A 22116-nucleotide genomic window follows, 5' to 3' on the forward strand; every position below is an offset into this window, starting at 1 on the left:
ATTAGTAACTTTTTTTAGTTGAGAAGTGAAAATGAGTATTTAGCCATTAGTGTTTTTGGGTTAATATGGGATCCTTTAATATTTAACACAGAGCACATAGTATCAAATTCATTTAGTTACTAGACAGCCTGTATTATGTAAAGGAAATAATTCCTATGATATATTGCAGGTTACGGACTCAAGGCAATGCAGTGAGAAATTTTTTTGTCATGAACAATATATTTTTTAAAATCAGATGTGTTATTTTGAACAAGTTTTTTTTTTTTTTGCACTTGAATGTGAGACTGTGGAATATGATTGAAGCTAAAATTAAACTTCTCAAAATCTCCCCAGTTTTTTTAAAACTTAGAAAAAAATTTGTTTTTTTAATGTTTATTTTTGAGATAGAGAGGGGGAGAGAGAGAGAGAGAGAGAGAGAGAGAGAGAGAGAGAGAGAAACAGACAGACAGACAGACAGTGAGTGGGGAGGGGAAGAGAGGCTCTCTGAAGCAGGCTCCAGGTTCTGGGCTGTCAGCACAGAGCCTGACGTGGGGCTTGAATCCACAAACCACAAGATCATGACCTGAGCCGAAGTCAGATGCTTAACGGACTGAGTCACCCAGCACTTCAAGTTTGTTTATTTTGAGAGAGAGAAGGAGAACACAAGTGTGCATGAACTGGGAAGGGGCATCGAGAGAGAGAGAGAGCTAGCTTGAGAATCCCAAGCAGGCTCCCCTGTGTTGTCAGCATAGAGCTCGAAGCGGGGCGCAAATCCACGAACTGTGAGATCATGATCTGAGCATCAAGAGTCAGATGCTTTAACCAACTGAGCCGCTCAGGTGTCCCTCCTCCCCAGTTTTTATAGTACAGTCTGCAGTGAGTGACACATTTCCCTTCAGATTGCCCATCCTTTTTATTTTCTAGGGTAAAATGTTGTTTTACAGTTCTAGAAGTGTTAACTAACGCTTCTTTTTTTGGGTGGTGGGGAGGAATTTCCTTGGAGGCATATGATAGGTATATGGCTGACACCCAGCTCTAAGAAACCCTTGAATCTTTTTCATTGTCCTCCTGTTGCTGAAGCTGCCTTTGTTGTGAAGTGTAGAGAACCCTCTGGGAAGCTTTTGAGGGTTCGGATGGTTAGCTGAGTGTTTAAAACAAGTTTGTCTATAGGCATCTCCAATGGTAGGTTAAAGATTCAAGTATTCGTGTTGGAGAATGATTGGGCAAATCCACTAGGTAATGTGAAGCCAGGTAATGGAGATTTTTAAGAACTCTTTGGTGGTGGAGTCCTGAGTCAGTAAGTGAGAGTTTTTGATGTGTTATCTAGTCTTTTTTCAGTTCTCAGTATTAGGAAAACTCTCCTAAAAGCTCAGAAAGGGATACAGAGATGTGTAAGGTGTAAATCCTTTAAGGTGTTTATTTCATGGGGGAGTTTTGATTGAAGTGGCAGTTGAAAAGATCAGTGATAGAATGAAGGCTGTCCTTACTACTTAGCTTGTACAGTTTGTCAATTATTAGAGGTTATAAAATGATATTCAAATTATATCATTTGTTCAGAATACTTGAAGAATGCTTGCTCTTTATTTACTACTTTTGAAACTAATGAGCTGATTCACTAGCATCCTGAAACTGATTTTTCCTTTCTTCTTTTTTTTTCTTCTTTCCTTCCTCTATCATGAACTCAGAGATTTGAACTTTTTAGATATGCTTCATTCCATTGCACTTATGCATGTTCAGATTTTCTCATGTTTGGTCAGCAAGAACCTCTTCAGGTTTGCTCCTGAGTCCCTGTATAACACAGTTTTGAGCTTTGATAATCTCTTTGCTTTCCAATAACAAGGTAATCAAAACTTACTTTGTCTAATTTATGTCACAGTTCTGGAAACAGTTATTTGTCACATCTAACACATCCTGATTCCTCTGAACAGGAAATTGTTTTTCAGTACCATTATCTGAGTTCATTGCTCCTGGGGTTAGTCCCCTATTTCCAAGCCTTTTCAGTGTGTAGTACTAGGAAATAACCATATTTAAGATGAAAACATAAATTTATACTCATAAATCAGTTGAAATTCAGAAATACAGGATTTTTTTTCTTAACTTTTTCTCTTACAACTTCTGAAAAAAAAAAAAAAAAAAAAAAAACAACCCAGGGGCACCCGGGTGGCTCAGTCGGTTGGGCCTCCGACTTCGGCTCAGGTCAGATCTCACATTTGTGGGTTCGAGCCCCGCGTCAGGCTCTATGCATTAGCTGTGCTGATAGCTCAGAGCCTGGAGCCTGCTTCCGGTTCTGTGTCTCCTTCTCTCTCTGTCCCTCCCCCTCTCATGCTCTGTCTCTCTCTGTATCAAAAATAAATAAAACATTAAAAAAAAATTAAAAAACCCAGATTTTCAAGGACATCTACATTTACTTTATTCTACAATAGACATCAACACTTTCACAGTAACTACTGACACTACTACCAAAATTGTGATTACTGGAAAACAAAACAGGGATGCTAGGGTTAGAGTCAACTTTCTGTGTTATAAAGTCCTTTGGGGCGCCTGGGTGGCTCAGTTGGTTAAGCCTCAGACTTCGGCTCAGGTCAGATCTCACGTTCATGGGTTCGAGCCCCGCATCAGGCTCTGTGCTGACAGCTAGCTCAGAGCCTGGAGCCTGCTTCTGGTTCTGTGTCTCCTTCTCTCTCTGCCCCTCCCTCTCTCATGCTCTGTCTCTCTCTGTATCAAAAACAAATAAAACATTAAAAAAATAAAAAGTTTATCTTTGAATGGGTATACCATCAATTTGATATAAAATTACAATTGTTTTTTCATTTTTAGGGATTTCTTTTAAAATTTTAGTTTGTGGGGTGCCTCGGTGACCATGGTTGAGTGTCCGACTTTGGCTCAGGTCATGATCTCCCGGTCTGTGGGTTCTAACCCCATGTTGGGCTTTGCCTTTGACATCGTGGAGCCTGCATCAGATTCTGTCTCCCTCTCTCTGCCCTTCCTGGTTGCTCTCTTTTTCAAAAATAAGTAAACATTTAAAAAAAATCAAAAAATTTTTTAGTTTGTTATATAATTATTTAAAATATATGGGGCGCCTGGGTGGCTTAGTCAGTTGAGCGTCCAACTTCGGCTCAGGTCATGATCTCACGGTTTGTGGGTTTGAGCCCTGCGTCAGGCTCTGTGCTGACAGCTAGCTCATGAGCCTGGAGCCTGTCTTCAGATTCTGTGTCTCCCTCTCTCTCTGACCCTCCCCTGTTCATGCTCTCTCTCTCTCTCTCTCTCAAAAATAAATAAAACATAAAAAAAATTAAAAAAAAAATATGGTTTGAAAGTTAAAAGCTACAAAACAGGTTAAACCCAGAATAGTCAGTCTAGTTCTTTTCCTGTTTGCCTTGTTCATTCTCTTTCCCAGTAGGTATTCTTTTAACCTTACGGTTTATTCTTTTAAGTGCATACATATGTGTCTCTGTAGTCATATCTTTCCCATCCTACCTTAAATAAATTCAAGGGTATTCTAAGAATTCTTATATTGAGTCGAGTGTTGGATTTCATAATTACTGATGTTTTATCTTTTTTTTTTTTTTTTTTTAATTTTAGAGTTGTGCAACCATCACCCTGATGGGATATTAGAACATTTTCATCACTGCCAAAAAGTTCCATTTTGCCCATTTATAGTTAATCCTGGCTTCTGGTCCTAGCCCTAGGTAGCCACTGTCTGCTTTTCTGTTATTTCTAGATATCTTATAAATATATGTATATTTAAACTTTTTTTTGGGTAGTGTTTATTATTGAGAAGCAGAGCAAGACAGAGCATGAGTGTGGGAGGGGTAGAGAGAGGGGGAGACACAGAATCTGAAGCTGGCTCCAGGCTCTGAAGCTGTCAGCACAGAGCCCGACACGGGGCTCGAACTCAAACCACAAGATCATGACCTAGCTGAAGCCAGACCCTTAACCGACTGAGCCACCCAGGCGGCCCCTAGATATCTTATATAAATAATACAGTAACATACTCTTGCATTTGGCTTCTTTCACTTAGCATGTTTTTGAAGTTAATTATGTTGTAGCATTTACCAGTGGTTCTTTTATTTGCTGAACAGTATTCAGTCATATGAATATACTACGTTTTGTTTATCTTACTGATGGATGGACATTTGGATTGTTTCCAGTTTTTGTCTCTTGTGAATAATGCAGCTTTGCATATTCACATTTATATGGACATATATTTTCATTTCTCTGAGAAGGAGCAGAATTCTTGGTTTGTATGGTTAAGTGTACTTAACTCCCCAAACTGTTTTCCAATGTGATTGTACTTTACATTCTCTCCAGTAATACAGAAGGGTTCCAGTGTCTCCACATCTCTGCCAACTGTTAGTGTACTTTTGGTCACTTTGACTTTATCCTTTCTAATAGGTGTGTAGCAATGTGGTAAGGTGTTACTTTTAATGATATTGAGAATATGTTCATGTACTTATTAGACATATTTTTTTGGTGAAATGTTTCTTTAAATCTTTTGCCCATGTTAAAAATGGAGTTGTCTTTTTACTCATTTGTATGAAGTATTTTTAATATGTTATAAGCCATTTATCAGATAAGTGATTTACAAATATTTTTTCACAGTCTATGGATTATCTTTCCATTTTCTTAATGGTGTCTTTTGAAGCACACATTTTTAATTTTGTGGAAATCCATTTTATCTATTTTTCCCCTTTGAAGATTGTATATTGATGTCATATCTAACACTTTGCCCAGCCCAAAGCTATGATTTTCTCCTGTGTTTTTCTTCTAGAATTTTGGGTCTTACATTTAGGTGTTTGCGATCCATTTTGAGTTAATATTTGTGTGTGTTGTAAGGTAAGGATCTGATCAGTTGTTGGGTGTTTTTTTGTTTTTTTTGTTTTTTTTTGCATTTGAATATCATATTGTTCCATGAGATGTGTGGAAAATACTCTCCCTGTTGAATTATCTGGGCACTCTTGTTGCACAAATCATTTGACTATAAATGTAAGAGTTTTCCTTCTGGACTCTGTTCTGTTCCATTGAGTTATATGTCTAATCCTTTTGCCACTACCACATTGTTGTGATTACTGTGGCTTTAAAGAAGATTTTGGAATTTGATAGATTAAGTCTTCTGACTTTGCTCTTTTAAAAAATTGTTCTGGGGGCACCTGGGTAGCTCAGTCGGTTGAGTGTCCAGCTTTGGCTCAGGACATGAGCTCACAGTTTGTGGGTTTGAGCCCCGCGTTGGGTTCTGTGCTGACAGCTAACTCTGCTGGAGCCTGTTTCAGATTGTCTGTCTCTCTGACTCTCTCTGACTCTCCCCTGTCTCTCTGTCTCTCAAAAATAAATACAAAAACATTAAAAAATTTATAAAAAATTGTTCTGGCTATCCTAGGTCCTCTGATTCCCTAAGAATTTTAGAATCAGTCTATCAATTGAAAAAAACAAACAAAAACAAAACAACTCACCTGAGATTCTCATAAGGATTACATTGAATTTACAGATCAACTTGGAGGTGAATTTCATCTTGTTTGTGTTTAATCTGGGATTATGCAACCTCAGGCTAGTAAGAACTGTGTTGTTTGCCTTCTCCATCTGAGTAGCCTCCGAGAAGTCACTTTCAGTGATCACGTCTCTGGGTCTTTGTTTTATCCTCTGCACTAAAAATGGAGTGAGCCCTCTGCCATCACAGCAGCTTCTGGTTTTCACAGGGCAACACTAAGGGAGCTGGACAGTAGGAGAGAACTGGGTAGCCCCAGACCAAAACCCCACAGATTCTCAATGTCGTTAGCTGAAATTGAGCATTCTTTGAACATAAATACTTCTCCAATGGTTTTATGTCTTTGAACATGAAAATGACTCATTTTGTCAAAGATTTTCAGGTTTATAATTGCTTTAAAGGGAGAAGGTTTGCTAATTTTACTTGCCTATAGCCTGAAGTACCTTCTTTTCCATGCCCGAGTCATAAATTACTTAATAATTACTTAAGAAAAACTTAAAAATAGTTTTGTGTGAGAAAATAGGTGCCGCTTTGAGTTTATTACTAACCATTTGTCCTGAATTGGGGACCAAGCACATTACTACTTTGAGGAGTAAGGTGGAAATAGGGACTGAATCTAGTTGCTTTCCCCTTCCTGATACATAATCTACACAAGTCATTTTTAATTTGGGAGTTATATGTAGTTGGAAGACTACTTTCACTTTTATACGATACTGCCTTACTTCAGATATTTGTGGTTTATGATAGGGTCATTTTGTATTTTGTCAGAATTTGAGTGAGGTAGTATGTCCCCTTTTTCCTTTTGAAACATTTTAATAATTTTTTTTGGTCATTGTATTTTGATTTTCTGTAGGAAAACAATAGTTTAGTGTAGTATTCTTTTTTCTTTTGATACATGAACACAGTTCTTTTTCATCTTAACTATATTTTCATCTTTTCTTAGTTTACGATTAGTGTATATAATATAAATGGTTTGAAATTATACTTTTTGGGTGATGCTGCCTTTGTACTAATGCTGCCCTTCAGCAGTTCTGAGGGTAGGGATTAAGTGTCTCTCTTTCCCAGTGTTTAATACAAAATAAATATTATGATTTTGTTCAGTACAGTCTAGCATTATTATGTTGCATTAGGTTGAGGTTCCAAGGGTTTTTAAGCCTAGTTTGTGCTTTTGGTGACTGATCTTCACCTCTTTATAGCCTTTGGAGAAGAGAATAAGAAAGTGGACCAGAACATACTGTTTGGGAGAGAAACATAGAATCAAGGAAGATTCTGGTTTGAGATAAAGGAATGGGGAAGTGAAGTGCACTATTGAGTATTTGTCCATTTCCAGTAAGATCTATTTTTTGTTACCTGGTCTGGTGAGTTTAATCCATCTCAGTAGCTTACTTAAAATCTTCAGTATATGAAATCATAAGTTTGTTTTACTAAAATCTTTGCTTTCCTCCTTTTTCCCTCTTAGGACATTTGCTACAAGATCCTATTGCACCCACCAACTCCACCTGCCAACATTATGTCTGCAAACCTTGTAAAGGCAAGAAAATGATGATGAAACCTTCATGTAGCTGGTGCAAAGACTATGAGCAATTTGAGGAAAACAAGCAGTTAAGCATCCTAGTGAACTGCTACAAAAAACTATGCGAATATATAACACAGACTACATTGGCACGGGATATAATAGAAGCAGTCGACTGTTCTTCTGATATTTTGGCTTTGCTTAATGATGGATCATTGTTTTGTGAGGAGACAGAGAAACCCTCAGATTCATCCTTTACTTTGTGTTTAACACATTCCCCTTTACCTTCAACCTCAGAACCCACAGCTGATCCTCAAGCTAGTTTATCTCCAATATCTGAAAGCACCCTCAGCATTGCTATTGGCAGTTCTGTTATCAATGGTTTGCCTACCTATAATGGGCTTTCAATAGATAGATTTGGTATAAATATTCCTTCACCTGAACATTCAAACACAATTGATGTATGTAACACTGTTGACATAAAAACTGAGGATCTGTCTGACAGCTTGCCACCTGTCTGTGACACTGTAGCCACTGACTTATGCTCCACAGGCATTGATATCTGCAGTTTCAGTGAAGATATAAAACCTGGTGATTCTTTATTACTGAGTGTTGAGGAAGTTCTTCGCAGCTTAGAAACTGTTTCGAATACAGAGGTTTGTTGCCCTAATTTGCAGCCCAACTTGGAAGCCACTGTATCCAATGGACCTTTTCTGCAGCTTTCTTCCCAGTCTCTTAGCCATAATGTTTTCATGTCCACCAGCCCTGCACTTCATGGGTTATCATGTACAGCAGCAACTCCGAAGGTAGCAAAATTGAATAGAAAACGATCCAGATCAGAAAGTGACAGTGAGAAAGTTCAGCCACTTCCAATTTCTACCATTATCCGAGGCCCAACGTTGGGAGCATCTGCTCCTGTGACAGTGAAACGAGAGAGCAAAATTTCTCTTCAGCCTATAGCAACTGTTCCCAATGGAGGCACAACACCCAAAATCAGCAAAACTGTACTTTTATCTACTAAAAGCATGAAAAAGAGTCATGAACATGGATCCAAGAAATCTCACTCAAAAACCAAGCCAGGTATTCTTAAAAAAGACAAAACAGTAAAGGAAAAGATTCCTAGTCACCATTTTATGCCAGGAAGTCCTACCAAGACTGTGTATAAAAAACCCCAGGAAAAGAAAGGGTGTAAATGTGGGCGTGCTACTCAAAATCCAAGTGTTCTTACATGCCGCGGCCAACGCTGCCCTTGCTACTCTAACCGCAAAGCCTGCTTAGATTGTATATGTCGTGGCTGCCAAAACTCCTATATGGCCAATGGGGAGAAGAAGCTGGAGGCATTTGCTGTGCCAGAAAAGGCCTTGGAGCAGACCAGGCTCACTTTGGGCATTAATGTGACTAGCATTGCTGTGCGCAATGCTAGTACCAGCACCAGTGTAATTAATGTCACAGGGTCCCCAGTAACAACATTTTTAGCTGCCAGTACACATGATGATAAAAGTTTGGATGAAGCTATAGACATGAGATTCGACTGTTAAATCAGTGGGTCTTTAAACCTACCTCTGGTAGGGAAATAGCTACAGTTTTACGGCAGCTATGGTTTTGTTGGTTTAACTTGCCGGAGCTCCTGCATATAGATCACTTGTATCAAGTGTTTTCATTGCTAAGTTATATGTGTTAGTGTCGGGGAAATAGTTTGCAGATAATGGAGGAGTAACCCTACAACTATATGTCCTTAGTTCTTACAGAACCACATAGTTTGAGAACAAATGCTGATGCAACTGATTTATACAAAATGAACTTTGGCAAGGAAAATAACATTAACCTCATTGTTTATGGTCATGCTTTGTGCATAATCAAAGTTTATGATTAAATGTAAGGAAGTGGTATCTAGTCAGTTCATAAAGATTGTGCTAATTTTTTGTGAAAAAAGTAGCCATTAGTTTGTTCAGGAGACTCAGTGCTGCCTTCAGATGCCATTGATGGTTCTCCTGTTGAAAAGCTGATGTGTCCAGCTCAACCTTTGTGCTGATGTAATACCATTTCTGATCATGAAAATTGGCTACTGGTGTATGTAGCAGTTCTTAAGTCAGCAGTATTATGAAAGAAAATTTGCCCCTCATTAGAATGTTGAAATATGTCTTTTAAAAAGTGAACAAACTGAAAAGTCAGACTACAGATATTTAGGTGTTTATGCTACAAAACTCTTCTGAGTTGAGTCCCTTTTATAGTTATGTCTGACTCGTTTCTAGGGAAAAATTTTTGAAATCCTTCACTTTTAGCAATGTTATAATTAGATAAATGAAGTGGAGAAGAGCAGTTTTATTCTGAAGGTAATTGAATTTAGATTATAAGATGTGACAATTTTTTAAAAATAAAAAAATTTTTTATTTAGAAGTTGGGATTTATTTAAAATAATTTTGGAATAATGCCCCAAAACTTACAAGATTTATGCATTATATTTATTGCTGTTGGCCACTTCCTTGATTGTTGTTTTTGGTTCCTCTAATAGTTTCACACTTTATTTTGAATATGCTCCTTCTCTTCTCCTCTCTTCTCTCTAATCTCCTCTCTTCTCTTCTCTTCTCTCATTCTTTCTTTCGGTGCTATTCGTTATGAAGGCTTCTTTATGGAGGCCAAATAAAAATGCCTTTTTATGAAGCCTGTGCATTTAGGTAGGTTTGAAATTAGGAGGAATTTTTTTTTTTTGAATGCTCTTTTGCATGTAAAGCACAAACTATGTTTCAGTTTAAATGCACGTCTTCCCTTTAATTTTTATGGGGGAGATAAGTACAAACATTCTGTTGAAGGGAAATCTAGTCAGTTGCTTGAAAAGAGCACAGCCCAAATAAAACAAGGACTGACTAGGTTGTAAAGAAATGACCTTATGATTTAAAAGAATTGCTGCTTTGACAGTGCTTATTTAAAGAAAAATACTGCTGGAAAATTTCCAATTTCTACTACGTTCACCATCTCTCATGAGATCTGACCTGTTGAAGTTATGTTTTGATTTGGCACACAGCATGTTCAATGATGGTTACTCACCTAGTACAAGACATGGAGAAGAAACCTTTGGACACAGAGCAGATGACACCTCCTTCTGTTTTGTAGTGTATCCTGGTGTCATTTTCTGTGAATGTGGTCAGGTAGAGTTGTTTTTGTTGTTGTTGGGCCTTTTTTTTTTTTTTTTTTTTTTTTTTTTTTTTTTTTTTTTTTTTTTTTTTTTTTGTCTTTTTTGGTGGGGTGGGGGTGGGCTAAAGCCATAGGAAGAAAAATGTGATGTATGTGTCCAGTATGTACTATTTTGTTTTTGTTTTGCAAGAAGAGTTGAACTATTTTTGATAACAAGAGTAAATGGTGGAAAATGCTTCTTAGTTGTCTTGTCTTTATTTGCTTTCCAAGTTTTGGAATTTTATTTAATTCCTCTAAGTGTTAGCAGTGTCTTACGCAACATGTATTTGCCTAAAAGTTTGTAACAGTTTTGTGTTGAACCCAGATGCCCTGCTATATAAACTTGTAAAATCTGTTCTTTATTCACTAATGATCACTGCAAAAATGACTAGAAATGAGATTGTACCCATGGATGATTAGGATATATTTTGCAAATCTCCCAAACTTTCCTAGTTATTATGATCTTAAAATTCATAGAATACTTTATTGCTTCCCAAGTTTGATAATTTTAGTTTTGTGTTTTTTGATGCATGGGAGGTTGGCAATATAGAGAAAACGGAAATCATTAGTATGTGAGGGCCTTGATTGTTATGTAATATTGCCAATGATGAATTCAGGTTGTTTTTAGCACAAGTTTCTCTTTTTTATGCTGGTATTCTCACTGCCACATTTTTGGAAACCTGTATTACACCTTAAATCTATCAATAAATGTTAGTTTTCTAATTCTATGTTGTAGAATACTGAGGAGTTTGGGATAGCATGCTGTGAATGGCCTATATTATATACATTGGGGAAGATAATTACAGTGCCTTGATTTTTATATGGTTTTTCTTTATATCATGGGTTATTTAGGAATCCTGACCAATGGCTAACTAGGGATGATTGAGAAATTATTACTGAAGTAACTGGATTTACTTTATCAGGATTTGAAATCACCAAAACAGTAACAGCTTTTAATATGACACATCTTCATTTGTTCTTTTGAGTCTTTGTTATTAACATACATATGTTATTACATAAGTAACATGATCTAACATACCTAAGATCAAATGATCTTTCACCTTAGGTGATAGAAGTCTTAGGGCTGACGACTTATCTTTTTGGTTAACTTCATTAAGTCTACATTTCTGTGCAGAGCTATAATGTCCTAGGATAAAGAATTCCTTTTATTTCACTCTGTTCTTAGTATTCTGGAAACACTTCTCTGGTAACCTTGGAAAAATGTAAGTCTTACAACATATGAGAAATAATACTTCTTTTCCGATATAATAGGTAACAAATATGAAGATGTTTTAGGAAATACTAAGTTGAAATCTTATACTTGGATATTTTAACTTTACTCATTTAATACTTGGATATTTTAACTTTTCTCCTTTCTAAAAAATAAAGTTTTAAGTAACCAAATAACAATTATACATTCTTTTAAAAAGAATACATTATATAATATATAAGGCTAAATTCCCTTTTGATCCTTATAAACCTCTTATTCCCAATATCTAGTCTTCCTTATTGCCCCCCAGAGGAAATCCCCTCTCAGTTACGAGGTGTTATCCTTCTAGATCTTTCTTTATAGTTTTCCAGGGGTTCAAAGAGTTATTCTTTGAAACTCAAATCTATTTACAGTATTACGTAAAAAGGAACTGCGAGTGTGAATCAAACCAAAAGTGTGTAGTGATTATCTTAGTGAACATGGTTCATATTTGACAACTTTATTTAGTTTTGCAAAAAGGGAAAAACAAAAACAAGTTAAATCATGCAGGTTTCTCCACCCAAACACACTTTAACATTTCCAAAAATTGACCAAATACCTTACACCTCATTTAATTCTAGAATTTTATAAACACTTTGCCATGGTGACATAGATAAGATGCAGAGAAAATACACAGAATTTCATTAGTTTGATTACCTTAGAAATTAGTGTTTTGTTATGAAGTGAATTTTTCATTGACTACATTAAGGCCATGATAACCTTCCATTTTTATCAGGGGGCCAGGGATATTGTAAAAAACTTGAAATTTCCAGTTGGGCAGTTAATGATTATATTCAGTGAGATCTCTTTACCAGAAAGTCATATACATATATATACTCTCCTAGTTCCTCAGAATTCACATTCCTTGCATTCAACTCTTAAGAAAGGAGTACAATAAAAAGCTTCTTTCTGAAAATATGAATCTTTGAGTAGCTTAAATTAAAATAGCTTTATCTTAAATGGAGTAGCTGTTACTTTTCATAATAGTTACAGACTTGAAACCAAATATAGACGAAAGTAAAGGCAAAAGGATTTCAGTAAGGAGACACAGGTAAAAAGGTAAAAGCCAAATAGTATGTTTAAAAAAAAATGTATATTGAAATTTTTTTACTTTTTGTTGAGGCTTAGAAATCGTTTAGATCATTATGGATAATAAAACCTTTAAACCATATCTGGCTTTAAAAGATACTACCTTTTTAATATTTTATGTGAAATAAAAATTGCTTTCTCTCCCTGGTAAAGGGTGGATGGTATAGATGGTAAAATTCATGTATCACAAATACAAATACCTTTTAATTTACTAGTGTATTTAGGTTATTGCATATAGTTTTTCCTAAAAATTTAGTCATTTTTAAGCTTTTAGTTCTTTGTGAACTATTAGATGCCAAATTTTAATATTTTTCACTTTCTCTAACAGTTAAATGGAAGATTAGTTCTGATCATAAAAGGTAAAATAACAGCAAACTGTATCAGTACAATAACTATTTGTATCAGTTGATGGTGCATTTAAATTGCCCTTATGTCCACTTTTTGCCCACCATCGCCCAAGGTTTGATTATTTTGTTGTTTGACTTTCACACTAGTAAGGGGGAACCAAGCAGGGTGGCAAGAGTAGCTATTCGGACATTCAGGACATGTGGTTAAAGCAAAAAACCCAGGGGAAAAGGTGATGACTTTGACAGATCGTTGTTAAAAAGTTTTTGGTGGTTTCTTTTACTTATACTATTAGAAATTTCCATCCTTTTTAAGAAGTATTTTTAGTTCTTAAGGATAGTGCAGGATTTGGCTGCATTGTGACTTGCTGAAAAAATAATTCTGTAATGAACACATCTATGGTAAAGATGAAACCGGTTTCCTTTAATGGGTGGCATCACAGTTTTCTTCCATTTTTGTGTTATATATTGAGCTGATGGAATATCTGAAATAGTTTCTTTTCAACATGAATGGGTAATGTTTAGATTGAGGCCTTTACTGTTGGCTGAGTGTAATACTCAGTGATGAATGCATCTAGTAAAAATTTTCATGTATCACTAAGTCTTCAGGTAGGCCTTCTGATAGGAAGTGTAGATGGGGGACATCAACTAATTTGAAGATTAATAAATCATTCAGTAATTCTCCACAAATGTTAGATAAGTTAAAAGGAAAATTTTTCAAGTATGAGTCAAATGCTGTACTTATAAGTTTTTTTCATCCTATTTTATATAAGATCCACAGTCAGGATGGGAGAGATTCTGCAGAGCTTGCCAGCAAGGTTGGGAGGCCCAGTGGTTATAACACCTGAGGATGTAAAGTGACTCGCAGTTTGGCAGGTCATTGTGAAGTTAGATTAAACCAAGTAGGTTCAAGATCTTTGAACTCCAGTACACACATTAAAAAGTCTGAGATGTTCTGGCAGTGCTTTTATTACCAGGGCTAAATCACTTCTGAAGGCCCTTTAACTGCTTTCTCAAGTTTCAGAATTTTTTTGACTCAAGTTTTCTGCAAGTGAAGGTTTCTTCTGGGCTCCATGGGAGTCCTGAGGGAGAATTGTGCTTGGCACTGTCCCAAAGAGATCGCTGGTACATTCAGGGGTGAAGAGTGCGGATTCACAGACTTTGGAAGGTGATGTATATTATTGTATTTGTTTGGAGAAAAAGGTCTGTAAGAGGTTTGAGGCAAATTGGAGGAGTCCCCCAAATTGAGTATGTGTATCCAGATCTATTGCTTAAAAATGTTTTAAAGTTCCTAGTGCAGATACACACTTGCAGAAATCAAAGCCTTTAAGCAGTATGCAAACTAGAGCATCTCCACAAGAAAAAGATTTAAAATACATCTCTCTTTCATGTAGACCTTGGCAGCTATTCTTCATCCACTGACTGAAGCTTTCCACATTTCTCTGAAAGGCTTGAGGTTACTATTTTACTTTTATTGCCTTTGTTTCCAATTTCAGAGGGAGAGGCAGGTTCTTCTGTTTCATAATCTTCAAAGGAGCTGAAAGAACAAAACAAAAGTGAATTGCTGATTTAAAAAAAAACTTCATTGTTTGGGTAGAAGTCAGTATGGCAAACTAGAGACTCGAAACCATCAGGCTTGCAAAAGTACCCTCAGTTGCTAAATGACAGCTATAAACAACTGAACCATGCGGGAGGAGACCATGCTTTCATCTAGAACAGAAAACATTCTGCATATTTGTTAAAGCCCATATTCATGTTAGGATTTGTTGAAAATCTGCTGTGTCTAGCTTTCCCTAGGAGCGTTGGTGTGAATGAGAGCATTATGGAGGAGACTATGTTGGGGAGGGTGTGAGGTCCATAAAGTACGAACTTCATAGGAATGCTTTCATTGAAGTGGCTTTCATGTCGAGTGGGGAATGTTCAACTCAAATAGCTTTATAGCTTCTATGGTTTCCAAGAAGTACATTTAGATGTGCAAATGTGTACCTATTCATCCATTCATGGATTTCTTCCATTCTTTACAGAACTTCCCTGCATATTCCCCCTGCTTAATTGTAACCCTTAGAAATTCTTGGTATCCCCTGAGTTCCATCATTTTCCAGGCTATTCTTGAGGGTGGCCTTAGGCAGAGATGACAGTATGTCTAGTGGGAATGACAGCTGCTTGAAGTACTGAGAAGTATGCTGAGGCTATATCTGGTCCCAGGAAAAAAAGATAATTACCAGTATCTGTTAACAGTATTTGGCATCACCAGCTTATTAACCTTACACTTTGCAAGGACTTTTTACATTGTGCAGAAATTCCTGGACACGCAGTCCTTTCATCAAAAAGGTACCAACGCTGGCTAAAGAAAAATATTTTGAGACAGGTGTGCCCAGGAGTTGAGGTGGTACCTATTCAACTCTAAAACGTTTTTGAATAGAGGGTAGGAAATGTTTAAAAAAAAAAAAAAAAAAAGCCTAGCTGATGTTTAGAAAACGTCTCCTTGAGTACCATTTTATGATCGTATCAAAAATTATTTACAACTTCATTTTGCAGAAATATTCCATTCTGTGCTTTGTTTCCATTCTTCTCCCATCTTCTTGAGGCCTCAATGTAACTGGCATCTGTTGGATAAGGAGGCAGAAGGGAAGGTAACATTGCTTTAGGTGTTGATGGTTGAGCCTCCATTACTGGACCAGAATTCTCAAAAGCTGATTCTAGCAATGCAGTGTCAGATAACTGTGCTTATTTCCTGTCAAAAGTGGAAGACATTTTCTTCCTCTTGATATCCAAACTTAACTGAGCTCTCAGTGTCTAAACATCTCGGTGCAGATCTGGGAATAAGTTCAAGAGGTCTGAACTGAGACTCCTTCAATAAATATGTGAGCATGAGCCAAATGCTAGGAATACAAAGGTGAAAAAGACTGAACTAGCCCCTTCCTACTGAGCTTGTACTGTAATGGAGGCCATCTGCAATAATGGTTATGGGGTTTATAGTCTTAGAGCATGGGCTTTGGAAAAGTCAGGTTCCAATCTCAGTTTGATCACTTAATATTATTTTGGGTATGTTACTTAACCCCTCTGCATCCATTTCCTCAACTAATGAGTAATAGCAGTCCTGACCCTTTATAAGGGTCAAGTGGAGATTAGGTGAGAGGATCTATAAATCATAAACTCTAGGAAAGTATTAGGTATTATTCTCAAGATAGAGAAGTGCTTGGGCTTACTACTGAAGCAGGGTGGTGACACCTAATCCTGTTAGGGGGTCAGGGTCACATTTTTTGTGTATGTTATTTGTGAATAAGTTTCTACAAAGAATATTTTTTTTCCCATTGTAGCCTCATCCCTGAAATGGGACTTCTAGCAATGGATATGATCCAGTCTAGCACATAAAGATATTCCAATGCCCTGTGGATTGGATATAGAGGAATGCTGCCTGTATTTTGTACTCTCGAGGCACCAAGAATAGTACTATGCATGGAGGCTTTGGAGGAATCTTCTGGATTGAGGGAACTTAGAGTCTTTGTCTTGTCTTTTCTCTTTATCCTTACCTTTCCTTTCCCCTTCTCCTTCATTTATTTTAGAGAGACAGAGTGTGAGCAGGGGAGAGGCAGAGAGAGACAGAATCCAAAGCAGGCTCCAGGATCTGGGCTGTCAGCACAGAGCCTGATGGGGGGCTCGAACTCACAAACTGCAAGATCATAACCTGAACCAAAGTCAGATGCTTAATTGACTGAGCCACCCAGGTACCCCTAAAATTTTTTTACTCTACTCTCCTACTCTACCTCAGTGTTTCTCAAATGGAGGTGATTCCCCGGTTCCAGGGCATTTGGCAATGTCTAGATGCATGTTTGATAGTCACAACCTGGTGCGTTCTGGCATCTAGTGGGTAGAGTTCAGGTATGCTGCTCAACATCCTATAATGTGCCAGACAACACCTCACAACAGGATTATCCAGCTTAAAATTATCAGTGCCATTGAGAAACACTGCTCTAACTCTTGCCCCTTCAGGGTCTGAATCTAGAATTCTGGACTAAGCTTTTCTTATTTTGTACTTCTCTGGACGGTCATTCTTTCTTATGACTTTATCCACTGCTCGTTTACCTGTGGTTTCTAAATATACATGTCCAGCCTCAGTCTCTAAGATGGAGACTGCCATGTATCCACCTACCTACTTTTATGGCTCTTCCATTATGGCAGTATATACAAAGCTGAACTCAACCTTCCCACATTCTGGCTCCACCATAATCTACCCCCTTTAAAGCCAGAAATCCAGTAATCTCAAGTTTCTCTTCCCTCCTTTGCCTTCCCTTTTCAAATCCAGCCAGTTTCTTCTACCATTTAGAATAATACATGGACACAATCCTGCCCCTCTGTTCCCATTGCCACTGATTTAGTTCAGGGCACTATATTTCATTGCCTGGACTGCAATAGTTTTCTAACAACTGGATTTCCTGCCTACACTCTTGTCACATACTTTTTGCTATTGCCATACCAGGCGATTTAGCTTGTCAAAGTAGGTTACGGTTTTGGGACCTAATACCACTATATATGTTGTTCTGTGGCCTTTAGTGCCCTTTCCTTTTGGTTAACTTGTTTCATCTTTTAATCAGAGATGATTTAAAAAATTCTTGGTTCCCAGTGCTGAATAACCACCAACTCTTTTTTTAATTTTTGTTTCAATTCCAGTTAACACAGAGTGTAGTATTAGTTTCAGGTGTACAGGATAGTGATTAAATACTTCCACACAATGCCTGGTGCTCATCACAAGTGCCCTCTTTAATCCCCATGGCCATCTCTTATTTAGATGTAATGTCTTCCTTATTTGTCTCGTGCTTCTCTATTCTTGTACCACTAGCAATCTGAAGATAACTATCTTCAAAAACTGGAAATGGGATTATATTATTTTCTTGTTTAATTCAAGAGTATCCTCAACACACACTTTGTTTCCTGACTCAGAGCCACTGAATTTATTTGTCTCTCTACCTAGAACATCTTTGTTCCGTTTTTTCAGAATGATTTCCTTCTCAACCTTGTTGTCATCATCTCAGGAATTTTTCTCAGCACCCTAAGTTGCAAGTCTCTCTACATTATTGGCTCTGTTTGTTTCCTTCACAATTATATAATTAAATGTCTGTCTTCTCTACTTGATTATAAAGTATCCATTTGCCAACTCGCTAATTTCCTTGGGCTATAGTATAGTGCCTGGCACTAGGAGCTCAAAATGTTGAATAAAAAATGATGTCCTAAGGCTCTTGTGAAATGATAAATTGAGTTGTCAGGGAAGGCTGAAGTCAGTAAAATGGTGAGAGTGCAAAAGTCATCTCAAAGTCACTTAAGTCAGAACTGTGAGAGTCTAAACTTCATCGTGTTCTCTAGGAATTCCTGAAAGAGCCGATTCCTTCTAAATGACCACTTCCAGGCTTACTTGTAGGTACCTGGGACTCCTCTGGGCATAAATGAAGATTTATTTTATGAAATAGTCTCTGTTAATTTAACTGGCTGTTTTGGAATGAGCAGGGTAAGAGGATTGAAGCAGAACTCTTAGGGTTCAAAAATAGTTCATTAGAAAGCCTAGGTATCAAACTGAGAACAAATTGAACCTAGTATTAACAGTGTTGTTAGCATAAGGGAAAATAATGGTTTTATATATATTTGCTAGCAATATGTTGCCTCTAAAAACCTGTTTCCCTAAGTAAGTTTTTCCCTCAGATGAGCCATTTCTGGACAAAAGTATTAAGGCTGATTCTGCCAATTCCTGGAATTAGCAAAAATAATGATTGGCACATATATGGTCTGAAAATAGATTTGTGCAGTATCAAGGTATTATCTGGGAATTGTGGTCTGATTCTATATTTGGGATTCTCTTTTCAGGGGTAAAGTGGTAGAATATTGGATAAAGGGTTTGAGAAGTCTAAGACCTAGGGTGGCTGTAAGAATAGAATGAAATGTTAAGTAGTTCTTTAATTTGGAGTCTATAATGCTTTAGAAATAGGAGTGGATTAATCTTACCTTTACACTTTTAAACCCTAAATCACTTATATAAAATGGAGTAACTGAAATACTTGAGAAGTTGGACATTTGGATCAATAAATTTCCTTGCTGACCCATTTAGTAACTAGAAAATATTTTGTTCCAACTCTTGCTAAAGTTTAATATGTACTACCCACTTTCTTGCCTCGGAAGCTGATCTCACTTCAGGTTTTGTTCTCTTCCAGTTCCTTAGGGTCATAAGCCATCAGTTGTATATTCTTAGTTTGTGTGTAGCTAGCATAAAGATTTGGGTTAAATATATTCTAATTATGAACCTGAAGGGAGGGATAGGGTTTCATTTATTTTCATTACTAACCACAGTGCCTGGCATTAAGTACCAATGACTACTGAAAGAAAGTAAAATTGGGCTTTGATTTGTCCAGTCAGAAAAAAAAAAACACCATTAATTTCAGGTCTATATAAAGGTGCTGTTTACTGTGCACTATAAAACATAATTAGAACTGTTCTATTTTTAAGACTGTAACTCATGCATTAGAATATTTGTGTCATTCCTTTTTCTTCTCACACCCCAATATACACACATCACCCCCACCCCCAAGGTTATCCCTGCTCCTCTTAAATTTTCACACTTTGCTGAGACAGTCCGGCTCCACACACCTCCTTACTCACACTTTACTCTTACTAGCTGCATTCCTGGAAGATGATCTGGTGGATTTGGGGCTGGCCTTTTTTTTTTTTTTTTTTTGCCTACAGCACCTTATTTTCCAAAACTGATGGAAGTAAATGTACAACTCTTACAAAAGTTATCCATATGTTTATATTTAATCTAAGGGGGAAAGCTACCTTTAAAAACGTTGAGTAGCAAACAGTTCTGAATTCTCTGTCCAATAATAGGGAGGTGGATATGATTTATTATTTGAGAACACTTCTGAATCATTAAAAGTCATATTTTTGAAAACTCTAGTAAAATTAAGCATCAAAAAGTATGCTAATGTGTAAATAATGGTTATCTCAAGAGTGATTTAAATCTCTTTATATTTTTCAATTTTTGTGCAGGCCTCTCTACTAATCAATAAAGACTCTCAGAAAACAGGTCTCAGTTTCCTAAGATAGCAACATTAAGGACCCGTTTGCCTGCTTTACATAATTGTTTTAAATGCAGAAGTTTTCTCACAATAATTTCATTCTTGTAGAAATACGAATGTTAATTATAAATAAATTTGTCATCCTAACCTGTCATCTTCATATAGGTGGTACATATAGTTGAACTGGTTTCTGTAACTGGTACCCTATCTGGTTTCCCCTATATGACCATTCCTTACCTTGGATTTATACAAATGTTGTTGAGTGCTGTGATCATGTTGTATGCTAGATGTGATAATTCACAAGTTTGCATCTTCATGCAACTGAAATCTGGAGTCATTACTAGGTTATTCTTGAAAGCATCACCTAAGTACCAGCCTTGAATCAGGTGGTACAGGGATCTGTCGCGTTTGTTAGATGATAAAGTAGATAGAGAATTTCAAGTTGTTCTAGAGGGTCAAAATGTCTGACTCCTGCAGTTATCCTTATAGTGAGGGTGGCTGCTGGATTATTGTTGTCTTCTGTGGCACTCAGTAAACATTTGTTAAGGATCTCCTACATCCCTAACATTTTGCCAGGTGCTGGTATTAAAAGATGAATCTTTGCCCTGGAGGAGCCCAGATTCTGGTGGAGAAAAACTCCATTTCCCCCAGCATTTATATGCCAGACATTTTTTGATACATTATATGTATTATCTCTAATCCTCAGTATGGTCCTATTGTTCATGTAACAGATATTTACTATGTGCCAGGTACTGTGCCCTGGAAATGAAGGGAATGAGGTAGATAGTGGAACGGTGATGTTCACTTGATTAAATTTTAGAGAGGTTATGAAATGTGGCCAAGATCACAGAGGTGGTAGTAATAGCCATTGTTTATTGATTGCATAAATACTATCCCTGAGAGCAAAATATAAATATATTTACACATGGTCTTATTTAATCCTTTAGCTTAAACTGTTCAGTGTGGCAGGTGGTATCTTCATTGTATAGGTGATACTGAGGCTTGGCTCCCTGGGACTATACAGCTAATAAGTACTAAAGCAAGGATTTGAAATTAGTAGGTTTGTCTAACTCCAAATTCTTTGCTCTTAACCATGATGTTATATTGCATCTCTTCCCATACAGGGAATTGTAACAATAGTAATAGCTACTATTTATCAGTTATCTACTATGTGCCAGGTGTTTAGATATTTTATCTTAGATTCTTACACCCACCTCGTAAGGTAGTTGCTGGTGTCTTTGGAAACTGAGCCTCAGGAGTCAGGTAACCTGCCCAGCTGGTGAGTGGTAGGTAGAACCAGATCTATCTTCCGAAGTCTCTGCTCTTACCATAGTACTGCCAGTCTTCCTCCATTTCTAATATTTGAGTCTGGTAGTTTTTGTTAGACTCACCCTGACGTATTTGTTATTCCTCTTGAAGGCTTCATTTCAAGGTGACGTAACCTTGGGATTCTGGGTCTGGCTTTGCTTTTGAACCACATCAGTCAGCTATCAACAACTGTAAACAGGTCTATTCCTCTGACATTGTAGTTCTCCCTCTACAAGCTGTGGAGGTCTTATCTTATCTCCTACAACATGAGGAGTGTCCAGCAGAAGCCTCTCATATACACTGGTCACATTTCATTACAGCTGGTCCCTGCATCTCCTCGTGACCCTTCACCTGTACTTCTGTCTGCATCCTTTTCCTCCCCTCTCCCTTCCAGACACACTGGTACCTTCTCTGAGCACAACTGGAAAATTCTGCTTGAGCCAGTTATTTATTCTCGAGCTGCCATCAGTTTCTCTTCTTTTTAGACTAGCAAACTTCTAAGTATTTATACCTCCTATATTTTCTCCTTTTATGGTAAGTTGCAAAACAGTATGTAGTATAAATTACATTTTTGTAAAACAAATTATCTGTTTGCATTGAAATGTCTAGAAGGGAACACAGGCTATCTCTGGATGGTGGATTTTCTTTTAACATCAAAAAATTTTTTTAATGTTTTATTTATTATTGAGAGAAAGAGCCTGAGCAGGGGAGGGACTGAGAGAAAGGGGGACAGAAGATCGGAAGCAGGCTCTGCCCTGAGAGCAGCCAGCTTGATGTGGGGCTCAAACTCCCAAACTGTGAGATCATGACCTGAGCTGAAGTTGGACTCTCAACCAGTTGAGCCACCCAGACGCCCCTGGATGGTGGCTTTTAGATGAAGTTTTTTGTTTATCTGTATTTTCTACCTCTTCTGCTACGTA

The 22116-nt window shown here is 37.2% G+C and overlaps 2 protein-coding genes across 3 annotated transcripts in view; one reads left to right on the forward strand and one right to left on the reverse strand.

Moving 5' to 3' along the window:
• Positions 1-10873, forward strand: part of MSL2 (MSL complex subunit 2) — a 34598-nt gene extending 23725 nt beyond the window's left edge. The window contains exon 2 of the mRNA XM_029940231.1: positions 6921-10873. Within this exon, the coding sequence (XP_029796091.1) occupies positions 6921-8512 (1592 nt within the window). The 3' untranslated portion in view covers positions 8513-10873. The remainder of the gene's footprint in view (positions 1-6920) is intronic.
• A 952-nt stretch (positions 10874-11825) lies between these two features.
• The window catches only part of PPP2R3A (protein phosphatase 2 regulatory subunit B''alpha), a 166854-nt gene continuing 156563 nt past the window's right edge, over positions 11826-22116 (reverse strand). For both annotated transcript variants that reach the window (XM_029940229.1, XM_029940230.1), the window contains exon 13: positions 11826-14364. In XM_029940229.1, coding sequence (XP_029796089.1) covers positions 14232-14364 — 133 coding nt within the window. In that variant the 3' untranslated portion in view covers positions 11826-14231. The remainder of the gene's footprint in view (positions 14365-22116) is intronic.

The sequence above is a fragment of the Suricata suricatta genome, chromosome 5 (genome assembly GCF_006229205.1).
Source record: "Suricata suricatta isolate VVHF042 chromosome 5, meerkat_22Aug2017_6uvM2_HiC, whole genome shotgun sequence".
Lineage (NCBI taxonomy): Eukaryota > Metazoa > Chordata > Mammalia > Carnivora > Herpestidae > Suricata > Suricata suricatta.